The sequence below is a fragment of the Triticum dicoccoides genome, chromosome 4B (genome assembly GCF_002162155.2).
Source record: "Triticum dicoccoides isolate Atlit2015 ecotype Zavitan chromosome 4B, WEW_v2.0, whole genome shotgun sequence".
NCBI classification, from domain to species: Eukaryota; Viridiplantae; Streptophyta; class Magnoliopsida; order Poales; family Poaceae; genus Triticum; species Triticum dicoccoides.
This window is the reverse complement of record NC_041387.1, coordinates 19,908,496-19,922,227: the sequence shown is the minus strand read 5'-3', so window position 1 is coordinate 19,922,227 and position 13,732 is coordinate 19,908,496. Positions and strand designations below refer to the sequence as shown.

At 46.7% G+C, this 13,732-nt stretch overlaps 2 protein-coding genes and 1 pseudogene across 2 annotated transcripts; 2 read left to right on the top strand and 1 right to left on the bottom strand.

Annotated features, from left to right (window-relative positions):
* Positions 1–1,344: 1,344 nt before the first annotated feature.
* LOC119293230 (pollen allergen Phl p 5.0101-like) lies at positions 1,345–2,471 on the bottom strand. The gene has a single exon (XM_037571770.1). The coding sequence runs from the start codon at positions 2,409–2,411 to the stop codon at positions 1,629–1,631; it is 783 nt and encodes a 260-aa protein (XP_037427667.1). The 5' UTR covers positions 2,412–2,471; the 3' UTR covers positions 1,345–1,628.
* A 1,083-nt stretch (positions 2,472–3,554) lies between these two features.
* On the top strand, positions 3,555–4,329 carry LOC119293229. The gene is made up of 2 exons (XM_037571769.1): positions 3,555–3,693; positions 3,790–4,329. Exons 1-2 carry the CDS (start codon positions 3,566–3,568, stop codon positions 4,088–4,090), a joined length of 429 nt encoding a protein of 142 aa, XP_037427666.1. The 5' UTR covers positions 3,555–3,565; the 3' UTR covers positions 4,091–4,329.
* Positions 4,330–10,061: 5,732 nt separating this feature from the next.
* LOC119292435 lies at positions 10,062–12,235 on the top strand (annotated as a pseudogene).
* Positions 12,236–13,732: the final 1,497 nt, after the last annotated feature.

Genomic DNA, 13,732 nt, shown 5'->3' with positions numbered 1-13,732 from the left:
ACAGTCAACACCAAAGGATTGCATGGCATTCATTCGCGGCTCTAGCCTGGGCTCTTTGGAAGCCACAATAAACTGACTGCGACGGGTAAATTTCTAAATCAACCTGTTGATTACATCAATTGGTCATTGTTTTTTGGTTATTGGAGTCTTTCGGCAAAGAGGAAGGACGTCGAGGTGGCTGGTGCGGTGCAAAACAAGATTAAATAAGTACACTATGTCAACAAAAACAACCGCCTGATGTCTTCAGCGTTCGATCCTTTCGGCTCTAGTTTGTTTTAACATCCTTTGCCTTTTGAGATGGCATGTAATCTTTGTTTATTCTTTACTTGGTTTGTTATACTGAACAACGTTGGCCTTGTTGTCTTTATTCATTTAAAGCTGGGCGCTCCTTACGCCTTTAATCTAAAAAAGTGTGCTTGACCTTACCTTTAAGTTCGCTATGTTGGTTCCTTTTGGGTTTGCATATGATATCAAGCTAAAAACCCCCCAACACCTCCTCTTTAATATGTGGCTATCTTAGATAAAGAGTGATTGAAGACTATTTTTGGAGGATATGGATCGGAGTTGGATTTGTATTATTCTTGTTTCAAATTCTCACAAATTACTTGTGGTAATATTTCGGGTACAAAAACCAATTTGCATTGTTGCCACCAGACTTCTCTGATTCGCGGGATTTTTAAAACATAGGAATAGGGAAAATCCGGGAATAAGATATCATGCCATCTTCGGTACTACAGGATTGCATGGATGTTTGATCGAGCATATAGGAATCTTCACATGGGGTTGAAGTGGATGAAAATTTTCCGCTGGCATCTAGTACAGATGAATCCTAAGAAAAAATCATTATGGTTGCATCTCTACGAATCAAATAACATGTATAGGAAGAAAACAAGGGTTATGGCTCCTTTGATTCAAAGGATTTGCGAAGAAATTTTGGAGGATTGAAATCTCTAGGATTTTTTTCTTACTAGCACTGCCGGTAGTAATATGTTGTACTCCCTCCATTCACTTTTGTAAGTCGTTTCAGACAACTCAAAATGAATTGTTTTGCAGATTGTCTGAAATATCTTCAAGGTCTTATAAAAGTGAACAGAGGGAGTACTTATGATATGAGGTAATCAGACAGTATGAAAAAGCGTCTGTCGCACACATAGAGACACACACGCAATCTTCGTTGACACTACCTTGCTTACGAAAGCATTGCTTGCTTTTCACCTGCACCATTCCAAATGGTAGCAAAGCAATATATATATAAAACCAACTGCTGCTTGTTTTAAACTGAATCAGTTTGAGCACGCATGAGGTTGTCAGAGAACACAAATCAAGCAGCTCAGCTTAGAGATATAAATACAGTAAGTAGAAAGTATGTGTATTATGACATCTTCCACATGCATGGTTGGTTACAATTTAGTGTTCTGGTACCTGGTGAAAGCTGAATGGCCAAGAATTTAATATACGAAAATGAATGGAATATGCTGGCTGATGGCCGATGCTTATCAGGTCATCGATCGCCGGTGCATGAAACAAAAACCAAGAACTGATTTTGATTGTCGATCAAACTCGCTGGCTGCCACAGTCACATACACACGTACGCATATGCATATGTACGTGCAGTATATGCGGTGAGCTCAGACTTTGTAGCCACCGGCAGCGGCGGCGGTGGGAGCGGCGGCGGTGGGAGTGGCGGCCATGGAGACGATGGTGTCGCTCAGGGTGGCCTCAAAGAGCGTGCGCTTGTCCTGGGGACTCCCGGGAATAAACCCAGCGTAGGTCTTCTTGATGGCGGACTCGAGGGCGGGGACAAACTTGTAGGCCTCGTATGCATCGCCCGTGGTCTCCTTGATGGCCTTGCTGAAGGCAGAGTCGAAGACGGCGGGCCTGTCCTTTATCGGGGCAGCGTCGGCGGTGGTGGCTGCAGTGCAGAAGGCGGCGTCCATCTGGTCCATGGCCTTGAGCTCGCCGGCAGGGATCGGCCCCTTGACTTCCTCGCTGGCGTGGACCTTCATGATGCCGACGATGATGCAGAGCGACTTGTCGAACATGGCCACGAAGGATTCATACTTGGCCTCCGGGGTGGCACCCTGGGCTTTCAGTGCGGCCCCTGCCAGAGTGAAGCCGACCCTGGAGTTGAAAATGGCTTTGGTGCTGGACGTGTCGGTGACCCCCTCAAGAGACCAGCTGCCGAAGATCTGCACGAAGGTCTTGACGAATATCTTGCCCTTGTCCTCTGGAGGAGCTGCGGCTGCGGCCGCCACGGCCGCCTTGAAGGCGTTGTTGGCCTTCTCAGCTAGCTTCTGCTCCTCGGTCGTGGCCTTGGGCTGTGGCCCGGCTGGGGCGTAGCCAGCTTCGGCAGCGTACGAGACGAGGGCGACGGCCACCAAGAGCGCCACCGTACACTGCTGCACCGCCATTGCTGCTTCTCTTGTCTTGCGTTGGTTGGTTTGCACACTAGCGTACGAGAGGAAGAGAGATTGTGGTGCGGTGTGAGGCTGAAGGAGCTTGATTAGCTCTATATATACATCGACCCGCCGCACGTTGAGAGGCCCGGAGAGATTACCGCGCCCAAATTAGCAATCTCCTCCTCTCCTCTACTCTCCTTTTTTGGCCAAACTCATTAAACTCGTGAGCTCTTCATGCCACAAACCAATAATGGTAGCATTGATTAGATCGCTAACTACTGTTTAACCTCGTGGGGTGGGTAATAAGAGTAATAAAAAAATCAATAACGTTGGAAGATGTGATTGGAGTTAAGGGAAGGGAGGGGCCCACCCCATGAAAATCGGGGGGCATAGTTAGTTAGTTACTAGTAAGTTTATATAGTATTCTCTTCGTAGGAGCCCGTGGATGTAACATATTCGGCGTAATAACCTTCCAATCCGAACTGTATAGGATCCTCTCCCCCTGTACCAATCCTCCGAATATACCCACACTTCAAGGATGAAAGACAAAACATGATGTTGTGGCCACGTGAAGGGTGAACATTTCTTAGGGGTAGATTGTGGCAGATCATAGTCAAGGTAGTATTTGGCATTTAAAATTCTTGCGCAGAACAAATCAGGGTTAGGTATCAATCTCGAACATTGCTTGGCTAGCATTGGAAGGCTAAAAAAATGTAAATCTCCAAAGCCCTTACCTCCCTCACTTTTAGGGAAGCAAAGTGTCCACCATGCGAGCCAATCCATCTTTTTATTATCCTCCTCATCTCGCCACCAAAACTGATTTTAGGTGTGTCTCTTAATATTTCTGTCACACAGATTTGCTTAAAAAGGAAGGTTGAGACCCCGTCAAAAAAATAAGGAAAGTTGAGTTACCTGCTTTCCGGCCGGAAACCGAGCGCTGGAATGCTCGTGCGCAACTAGTAAGTCCTCCTTGTGCTTGCTTATTCTAGTGTCCCTTTCGCCGAAATCTTAGCTATGAGATTCTGTTTACTGTTAGCTGGGGCTTGTGTCGCGATCACGAAAATTTAAAACTTTACGTTCTGCCTCCTGCCCAGCTCCTATAAATCTACGCATCTCATCTGATGCGGAAGTGAGTCTCTTCAACCAACCCAACAAACCAAAGCCCGATGGCCATCATCAAGCAGTCGCTCATTGTCCTAGTGCTGCTCATATGCGGAGCAGGCGGCTCCGCCACACCGGCGCCGGCGCCGGAGCCGGCGCTGCTGACGCAGGATAATCTGTGTGTCGGCATAAGGTCAGTACTTGCTTTTCTAGAGTACAATTCATTCATTTCAGAGAGGGCACGTGAAAAGTAAGTACTGACACAGGATAATCTGTGTGTCGCATAAAGCACGTCCAACGAAGAGCTGGCCTGCGTCGCCAACGTCGCACTGGCCTGCTTCGCCGAGAATGCCGTCACCAACGAGGTTACCTTCACGCCATGCTTCGTCCTCGCCGCCGGCAGGCAATGCTTGGCCAAGGATAAGGAGGAGCCCAACAAGGAGCACTGCATCGGCCTAGAGATCAGCAAGCAACTGCTGCCATGCCTTGGAGATAGCGCCTGGACCTGCTACAACGACATCACGGGGTACATCCCTCCCGTCTTCATCGCGTGCTTCCAAGGCAGAGCCCTCATGTGCACCCGACAGTGATCCTTGTCAGGATTTTCATTCCATCAGCTGCAGCATGATCAACCGCTTGCTTGCCGACAATAAAGGGGTTTGTGTGTGTGTGTGTGTGTGTGTGTGTGTGTGTGTGTGTGATTTAGTATATGGTAGTAGTAATATGGTATGGTTGTGCCATATTTCTCGGATTTATTTTGTTTTGATGATTGATGATGATTTCGCTGGACAAAAGAAAATAGAGTGAGAAGCATTGAGCCTTCCTTGTACTGATCTCATCAAAAGGAAGCAGGAAAAAAACAAAAGAATGGTTGGTTGTATAAGCACGGGATTGATTGATTGATTGCTGCGTGCTTTTATTCCATTCTCAACTTGTACTGTAGCGCATTAATTGATATATACTCCCTACTCCCTTTGTTTCTAAATACTCACTCCGTCCCTAAATATAAGTATTTTTAAAGATTCCAATGCGGACTACACACGGAGTAAAATGAGTGAATCTACATTTTAAAATATGTCTATATATAAATATCCGTATGTAGTTCGTATTGCAATCTCTACAAATACTTATATTTAGGAGCGGAGGGAGTAGGAGCATAAGACTTATATTTCAAATGTTCAAATATAGCGGTAGTTGTACTTAAATAAGTTCAAATATTACACTCAAATATTATTGCCCTCTTTAACCGCCCATGAATGCTCGATTAGATTTTCCTTCGGTTGCTCATGAGTTGCTCGATGCCAGATTCGTTGATGTCTTTTAACAAACTTTTTAAGTGTGGTGAAGGCCCCTTCACCTCCCACAAGATGTCATGACTCAACATAATGCTCATATATGTACTTTGTATCCGAATCCATTGCTTTGAAGAAGAAGGGACAAAAAAATTAGCTCGGCCAATTCAACGGACACTTGCCGGGCATGGTGAGCAGCGTAGGAGCGGATGGTACCCGAGTGGTGGTCGGAGGAAAGGCTCGTCCCAACAATAGAGAAGAATCGGCTTGGATCCCGGGTGTACAGCTGGAGGTGACGGACTCGTCGAGTACCAACAGGGGTGTGCAATATAATGGTGGTGGAGTGATGACAAAGGCAAGAGACAAAAAGGCAACGAGAGAAAATGGAAGGATGGAGGCGTGGTGTCTGGGAGAGATTTTTGATGGGCTGGGAGTCGGAGTCCTACATGTCTGATGTCCGGAAAAAGTACGTCTGGACCGCTCGGCCGATCGGTACATGCTCGTGTAGGATGTTATAACACGTCTGGCGGACCGCACGATCCAGACGTATGCGGATGGTTTGAGAGTCCGCTTTGGAAATACCCTAAAGAAGATGATCCGACTGTATGCGGGCGGTTTGAGTGTCCTTTTTGGAGATGCGCTAAAAAGGGACTGATTTCAGTCAATAAGCGGTTAAGATAATTCCAACATGTTAAGCAACTTGCAATGTTTGGACAGGTTCTATGACTAGAAAACACAGATGCTGCGGCACCTATCAAGTTAAGTTGTAGTTTCCAGTTTAAGGAAAAACATCGGTAGGGCAAGTGCGAAAACTAAAAGGGAGCAACACAGACCTTGGCAAGAACATACATCCATGTTTCGATTCAACCGGAACTATTTGGGAACAAGGATTTTTACACCCTCATCATTCTCCATGGGAACACAAAGAGAATATATCTCATTATGGTATAACTAACGAGCACAAGATGAGTGTAATTAATCTATAATCTAATAAAAAAAACCAACTAACCCATCTAATCTACTGAAAGGAAACAAGATCCAAGATTAAACTTGGGGTTCGAAGATCAAAGGGCTAGGCCGGCGTATGTCGACAAGGTTCTCTAGGGCTGGAGACAAGATCGGGATGAACTGATGGGCAAAACACAAGGAAATAGCCAGCAGCGGACCGAAGATGGCCGTGGGTGGTGTCAGTGTCCTTGTGCTTCCCGGCTGGATCATACCAGCGCCATGCATGTGCACTGCATTGGCCAGCAGTGAAGAGGGCAAGACCACGATGGCAAATTAAGATCAAATGGAACGCACATAGCACATGCCATTGATACGAGTCAGGGGTATGAAGATGGATGCTTGGCACGTCACACGGCCGCGTCAGTCATGGATTGCTCAACTGGTTTGGGCAAAAAGGTTTCGCTCGCTCACTAGAGCAAAGGAACATGGAGGAGACTGAGGTCGACGGGTCCGGTCCGGTCCTTTTTATAGATAGATAGATAGATAGATAGATAGATAGACGATGCAAGCTAGTCTTGGAATTTCGGTTCACACAAGAAACAGCCCCACGATGCATGGCTTGGCTAGCTTATTAATGGTTCACACAAGAAACAGCCCCACGATGGCTTGGCTTGGCTTGGCTTGGCTACAAGAAACAGCACCACCAACAGCCAAAAGAAGCTGGTCCTTAGGCGCCATATTCTTTTGGAGATCCCGGAAATAATGAATGGTCCAACACCACTATGTCGGAAACAGATATACACACATAAGGGAATCCATGATTTCCCACACACGTATTCCCTCCGTAAAAAATATATATAAGAGCATAATGCAGTAAACAATAGACAAAAAATAAATTTCTTTACGGTGGGAGTATTATGCAAGGTTGGGAATGAATAAATCCCCAACACATAGCCAAGTCGCTTTTCCTTTCTGTAGCATAACAACACATATCTAGCAAAAAAATTGACTAGTAGAGGGTCTGCACTTGTAGCATAATGGAGATGGAAAGTTCAATTATACATGAAGTGATCCAATTGCAGAACATTTCAGAAAAGCAAAATAAAATGGAAAAAAATAGTTTATAGTTGCGATTGGTTTACAAGGAATCACATATGTCTTGGGTGACCAGAGCTATAGTGCTCCTTAACTCCAGTGAGATATACAGCCAAATACAATCAATAAGAAACTGATCTTGTGTTTCAGAAGAAAAAAATTTGGTCCTCCAAGGTCTAATCAACCATCCATAGCAACATATTTGCTCTTAGACAAAAAGTTACACGTCATCACTAACTTGCGACCCGGTAGGCTGTTGGATCCAAATAGCAATGGCGTAGATTTTTACCCCGCAAAAAAAAAAGCAATGGCATAGATTTTTGGTGACATGCCACCAGTACTGATATAGTGGTGACGTACCAAATATGCCAACGCCACCACTATTAAAAAAAAACAGTGATGACGTGGATTGAAAATGAGGCGCCACCAACTAAATTTGTGGCTAGCCCTTTTTTCCCCTAGTGCATCACCTCACCCTCCTAGACAACCTCAAGGAGACGTTCGCCAACCTGCGCGAGTACCAGATCAACCTGAACCCGGAGAAGTACGTGTTCGGCGTACCACCTGGCCAGCTACTGGGCTTCCTCGTCTCAGAGCGTGGCATCGAGGCCAACCCCGAGAAGATTAAGGCGATCGAGCGCGTGCGCAAGCCAGCTTGACTGCATGAAGCCCAGAAGTTCACCGACTGCATGGCCTCTCTCCGCCGGTTGGGCGAGAGGGCTTTGCCCCTCTACCAGCTAATGAAGAAGACGACCGCGTTCAACTAGACCCCACAGGCGGACGAAGCCTTCGGTGACCTCAAGCGCATGCTCTCCACCGCACCTGTCCTGGCCGCGCTGGCCGGGAAGGAGCCCATGCTAATGTACATTGCGGCCACCACCCGCGTGGTCAACGTGGTGCTAGTGGTGGAGTGCCCGGAGGAGGCAAGGCGCAACCGGTCTAGTGGCCCGTATACTATGATACTATCTGAGCGAGGTGCTCTCCCTCTCCAAGCAAAACTACTGCCACTACTAGAAGATATGCTACGGTGTGTATCTGGCCGCCAACAAGCTGAAGCAGTACTTCCAGGAGCACTTGTCACTGTGATGAGCATGGCTCCTCCGAAGAGATCATCGGCCACCGGGACGCCACCGACCGGGTCACCATGTGGGCCATCGAGCTGGCTGCCCACATGATTTTCTATGAGCCTCGCACGGATGCCACATCCGAGGCGTTGGCTGATTTCCTCGTCGACTGGGCCCAAACCCAGTACTTACCGCTACCTCCCGACTCACTGGCGGATGCACTTTGACGACTTGAAGATGCGCTCTGGCTTGGGAGCCGACATCATCCTAAATTCCCCCAAGAATGACCGGCTGTAGTATGCGCTGCAGATCCACTTCCCAGCATCCAACAACGTGGAAGAATACGAAACCCTCGTCCACAGCCTATGGTTGGCCAAGGAGATTGGCATCCGACGCATCCATTGTTGCAACTTGGACCTGGTGGTGTAGCAGTTCTCTGGTGATCGGGATGCCAGGGACGCCAACACGGCCAGCTACCGCTTCTTGGTTCAGCAGATGTGCGGCAACTTTGAGGGTTGTGAGTTCCACTGCATCCCTCGAGCCGACAATGAGGCTGCGGACACGCTCGCCAAGATCAGCTCCACCCGGCAAGCCATTCCAACTGGCGTCTCCCTCGAGCATCTGCACAAGCCCTCCATCAAGCCCTCTCCCGACTCGGAGTCCATCTTCATCCTGCCGGCTCCAGCCCAGTCCCTTGGGCTGCCGGCTCTGGCCCACCACCTCCCAACCCAGCCGGCCCCGGCCCGTGGAAGCCGCCATCCTGACGGTGGTGTAGACATCATCCTGCGCATAACCAATTCTCACTTACCTCCTGAGCGGCGACCTTCTTCATGCGTGATGGGCTAATATGACACGTTAGCTTAGAAGATGCTAATTGAACAGGCTGCGCGATCCAAGCTGTTCATTTTGCTTTTAGAGACCTCCAATGTGTGCATGCTTGCAACCACTCGATTCTCTTTAATTACTTTCATTCCTGGCGGGATGCGGTGACATTTTGATAACTAATAAATGTGTACGTGCAATGCACGTTAATATGAGAGTTATATTAGGTAGGATACCAATTTACCTTATTGCATGTTTATATTTGATAGAAAATTAGTTACACATTAATTACGTGGTTAGCATAGAAATTGATATTTTTATAATATTAATTGCATGTTAAACATGTTGAGTGGTTGGATGTTCAAGATTAATTGGATCTGTCCCTTTGGTCTTTTGTATTTTGATGATAAAAATGAAAATGATGATTGGTTTAATGCCAAAAATTGACATGTCAATATTTTACAATTTTGTCAACCTAACATATTTGATTCGGGTTGGATGGTTAAGAGCACAGTGATATCCTTAGCCTATCAGGGTTCAAGTCCTGATGCATTTTTTGGTGATGCGCGTTCCATGGGAGGAAATGTTCTTGTCAACTATGAGGCGCCTATGGTATCAAGATCATATGCCGACTCAGTCTCTCGGAGGTGCTCATAGGGATGGGGTGTGCGTATGTGCGTTCAAAGGAGTGAATATATGTACGTATATATGAGCGCTGTGTTCAATTTATCTTTTTTGACAATTTTGTCAAATTAATATAAAGTTATCAACTTATGGCAAGTCTTGCAATTGCCAACACGTTGGCTAGCCAAATTTTGGCTGTGAATCAATTACGCTGGGCGTATTTATGTCAACACACAAATGCAGATCGATGTGCTAAATAATCGCGTGATATTTTTGGCTTGCAGGTACGCTCGTACACAGCTATTCCCTTTTTCAAATTAACCGAGAAAACCCCAAAAGAAACATCACATTGATTTCGCCCATTAATTTACAGCGTGTATAAATACACACAAGATTGGTTGCTTACCACAATAGTTCATTGAGACACATCGTTCCTAGCGCTCTTCTTCGATCAGGTCAGGAGAGTGTGCCACAGTTGATCATATTGGTGGTACTACCAACCATGGTATGCGTAGGTTTCATCAGCTCAATATATCAAAAGTATATATGCATGTGTAAATTTTGTTCCGATCAGCTGTGTATGTATGTATACTCTTGATTGAAAACGGCAGAGGACTGCAGCACAACATGTCTCCTTCGTGCTGCTGCTGCTCCTTGTGTCAATGGCCGCAGTTAGATCGACCGCCGGAGTGCAGCAAGGACAATGGTACAGCGTCATGGATTTCCATGCAGCTGGGGACGGCGCGACGAGTGATGTCGAGGTAACAATTGGAACACCATAACCTTTATCTATGATTCTGAAATCGTTATCATGTATGTTGCCCATCAGATTCAGATAGTTAATCTTTTGCTTATTTGTGCGCTGAAAGGCGTTCGAGGAGACATGGAAAGTAGCCTGCAGCAGCCACAGCAGCGAGGTGATCATGTACGTACATCCCCGCAGGAAAGGAAAGACATTCTTGTTGACTTGACAATCGGTCCACTCTGAATAGTCTATCTTTTAATTGTGTAGTACTCCCTTCATAAAGAAATATAAGAGCATACTGGAATTGAGGTTAGTGTTTGTGCAGCTGGAGAGCGACGTGGTGGCGCCAAATTCCTTCTATTTAAAGCCATCAGACGTCCTGACCTTCTATGGCGTCGACAACCTGACGGTGAATGGGAGCGGCCAGATAGACGGGCAAGGCGGGAAGCCCAGTGGTGGGATTGCTACAACCAAAAGGTAATTAAGCCCCAAATATATAGAGTATAGCTGTTGCTTCTTCAATATGTATATTTATCTCCATATATTTGCAACAATCTGATCTGATATCTCTCTCGTGTTGACAAAAATGCAATGACCGGCCAAGGGTATGTAAGCGTGCACTTACAGACACACAATACTTCCTCCCTCTCGCAGTCGCTGTCGTTCGCACACTGCAACAATCTACGGGTGACCAACATACGCCTCAAGGACGGCGCCGAAAAGAACATGATCCTGTACGAGTGCACGCAGGTGCAGGTGCACAACGTCTCCATCACGGCGCCGGGCGACAGCCCCAACACGGACGGGATCAATATGGGCTCCTCCAACCATGTAAATATCTCGTCTTGCTCTATGCACACCGGTATGTACGGATCGACAACCACCCTCCTTCCTTCAGATGGTACTAGTATATATTGCACTCTGTCTGGCCTCGAACGTAGGTATTTTGTGCATGCAGGTGATGATTGTGTGTCGATTCTATCGGGGACCACCAATGTTAACATCACCAACACCACCTGCGGGCCTGGTCATGGCATCAGGTATACAAACAAACATACATACATACATACATACCACACCCATGCGTATATTGTACTTCCTCCGTCCCATAATGTAAGACGTTTTTTGACGGTAGTATACATTGACCGTCAAAAAAGTTTTACATTATAGGACGGAGGGAGTAGTATATTAATGCACGCACGTGCATGCTCATAACCTTCTCTAGTGAGTAGCATACATTAACCTTTTTGTATTATGTATCTATGTATGTAGTGTGGGAAGTCTTGGAGGTGTTGGTGACGGCCCAACGCTGGTGGAAAAAATTACAGTGTCCAACTGCAGCTTCTTCAATACCACGACCGGTGTGAGGATCAAATCGTGGCAGGTAACATGCATCTACTGATGGTAGGCAGGTAACATGCATCTACTGATGGTCGATCCGTTTCTGTACCTGTATGACTTCTTTCTTCTATAATGCAAAGGCAGAGCTCCTATTGTTCACGTCAAAAAACAAGCATCTACTAGTACGTACATGGTTGTGCCTTGCATGTGTTTAAAGATATAGTTACTGACGGTGGCATGCATACACATGCATGTTCCATGTACATATCATAGGTTACCTGCAAACCATATATAGTAGGTATATATATCCCCTAATATATACATATGGTATGATTCAATGGATACAGGGATGGCAAGGCACTAGCAACCGAATTCCTTTTCACCAAACTCAGAATGACTGCCGTCCGGTTGCCTATCGACATCGACCAGTTCTATTGCCCCCAAGGAAACTGTCCACCACAGGTGAGGGACCCTGTCCGCACCACCACTTGATCAATGGTTGCCTTAAAGAAAGAAGGGAACAATTTCTGAAATTGAACGAAACCCTATATATTGCTTTTGCCTTTGCAGGATGGTGGTGTGGCCATAACAGACGCTTGATTCGTCGACATCCAGGGGACGTCCTCAGAACGAGAGGCCATCAAGATCATGTGCAGAAGGAGTGTGCCATGCCACGACATCTACCTCAAAAACGTCAACCTCTCTTGAGCCAACCACATCGCCCCGGCACAAGCTATTGTTCAGAATGCCCATGGAAGCGTCACGGGAACGGTGAAGCCACAAACACAGTTTACTGGCAATTGATCACAAGTCGTTAATGGACATATACGACTAGGGAGCGGTGCTATGCTTACCTTACATGAGCGCCATGCAAGGCAGACTAGTGCTAAAATTATATTTGTTCAAATGATGGTTAATGCCATCCCACATCGTCATGCCTACATCCTCTCAATGTATTGTATGACCAACTAGTACTATAAGAGGTGTTGTCTATGGCAGCAATTCAGATTTTAGAGTGTCTCGCATGATTCCGATTCCGACGACCGGCCAAACAAAATGTAGGGGTTGTTCACCACGCTTGCCGCAGGTGAAGTCCCACATAAACCTAGCCATGGTAACATAATCAGTTTGAGCAAGATGCCATTGTATAGCTGCTAGCTCCAGCACACGGTGCATGTAGGTTGCGTTGTCGTTGTGGATGGGAAAGAGAGGGGGCTTAGGGCATATCCAACGGTAAATCCTCCAACTCTAACACTCAAATATCATCATTTTCTCATCAAAATGTAACATCTTAAATATAAGTAGATATCCACCATTACATTTGACATGGAAATATACAATATTTAATAAACTAATTAATCTAAGGAGTCCTGGAAAACACCTCATTGGACACATTAGAGTGGGCAAACTCGGTGTCGGCTGGAGCGGCTGGGGCCCAAGAGGCGACTGGTGTGGCAGTGACGATCTTGGCTTTCTCGTTGGCATAGAAGCGTGTGTGGCCGCATCTCATCCTACCCACCTTCTTCTATTTGGCAGGCCGATCAAGGGTGGCACAGGTTTTGCATGCCGCACCTTGGGTCGGGCCTTGTGACAGGCCGCGGGCGCCTCCTCCTGCTTTGCATGGGGGATGGGACCACGCGACCCCGAGATGGAAGTGACAACGCCTGATGAGATCAAGGAAAAGATCAACGAACTTGAGAAAGTCTCCAAACCATGTGCAAATACAATTGGTCAAGAGATTGATTCTAATTGGATGATGAGCAAAGATCTCGAAGCCAAGGTGAATAGTCTCTACAATAAGATGGATACCCTCTTTGATTTTACCACCAAGCTCTTTGCAGAAACCAGCCTTCTTACGAAGTTGGCCACTAAGAAACAAAGAGAAATATTTGTGATGTGTCATTTCAAGTGTATCGGTCTCGCATGCAACGTGAAGAAGGCGGAGGGATCCAAGGAAGCTAAGGAGGAAGGAACCTCGGCTAGACCCAATTAGAAATAGGTTTAACACTAGTAGAAAACAGGGCTACCATTCGGGCCTGGCCAGCCCATTAGTCCCGGTTCTTCAAGAACCGGGACCCATGGGTGGTATTAGACCCGGTTCGTGAGCCCAGGGGGCCGTCCGGGGCCTCGTGGGCATTGGTCCCGGTTCGTGTGGAACCATTTGTCCCGGTTCAAGCCACGAACCGAGACCAATGGTCCTCGCTCCTGGCCCACAACCATTGGTCCCGATTCGTGGAATGAACCGGGACAAAAGGGGGTGCTTTAGTCCCGGTTCGTGCCACGAACCGGAACAAATAACTT

Excerpts from the sequence above, each read along its gene's own strand:
- LOC119293230 (XM_037571770.1), bottom strand. The coding sequence starts at position 2,411 with ATGGCGGTGCAGCAGTGTACGGTGGCGCTCTTGGTGGCCGTCGCCCTC.
- LOC119293229 (XM_037571769.1), top strand. The coding sequence starts at position 3,566 with ATGGCCATCATCAAGCAGTCGCTCATTGTCCTAGTGCTGCTCATATGC. Across the intron at positions 3,694-3,789 it reads AATCTGTGTGTCGGCATAAG|CACGTCCAACGAAGAGCTGG; the intron begins GTCAGTACTTGC and ends TGTCGCATAAAG.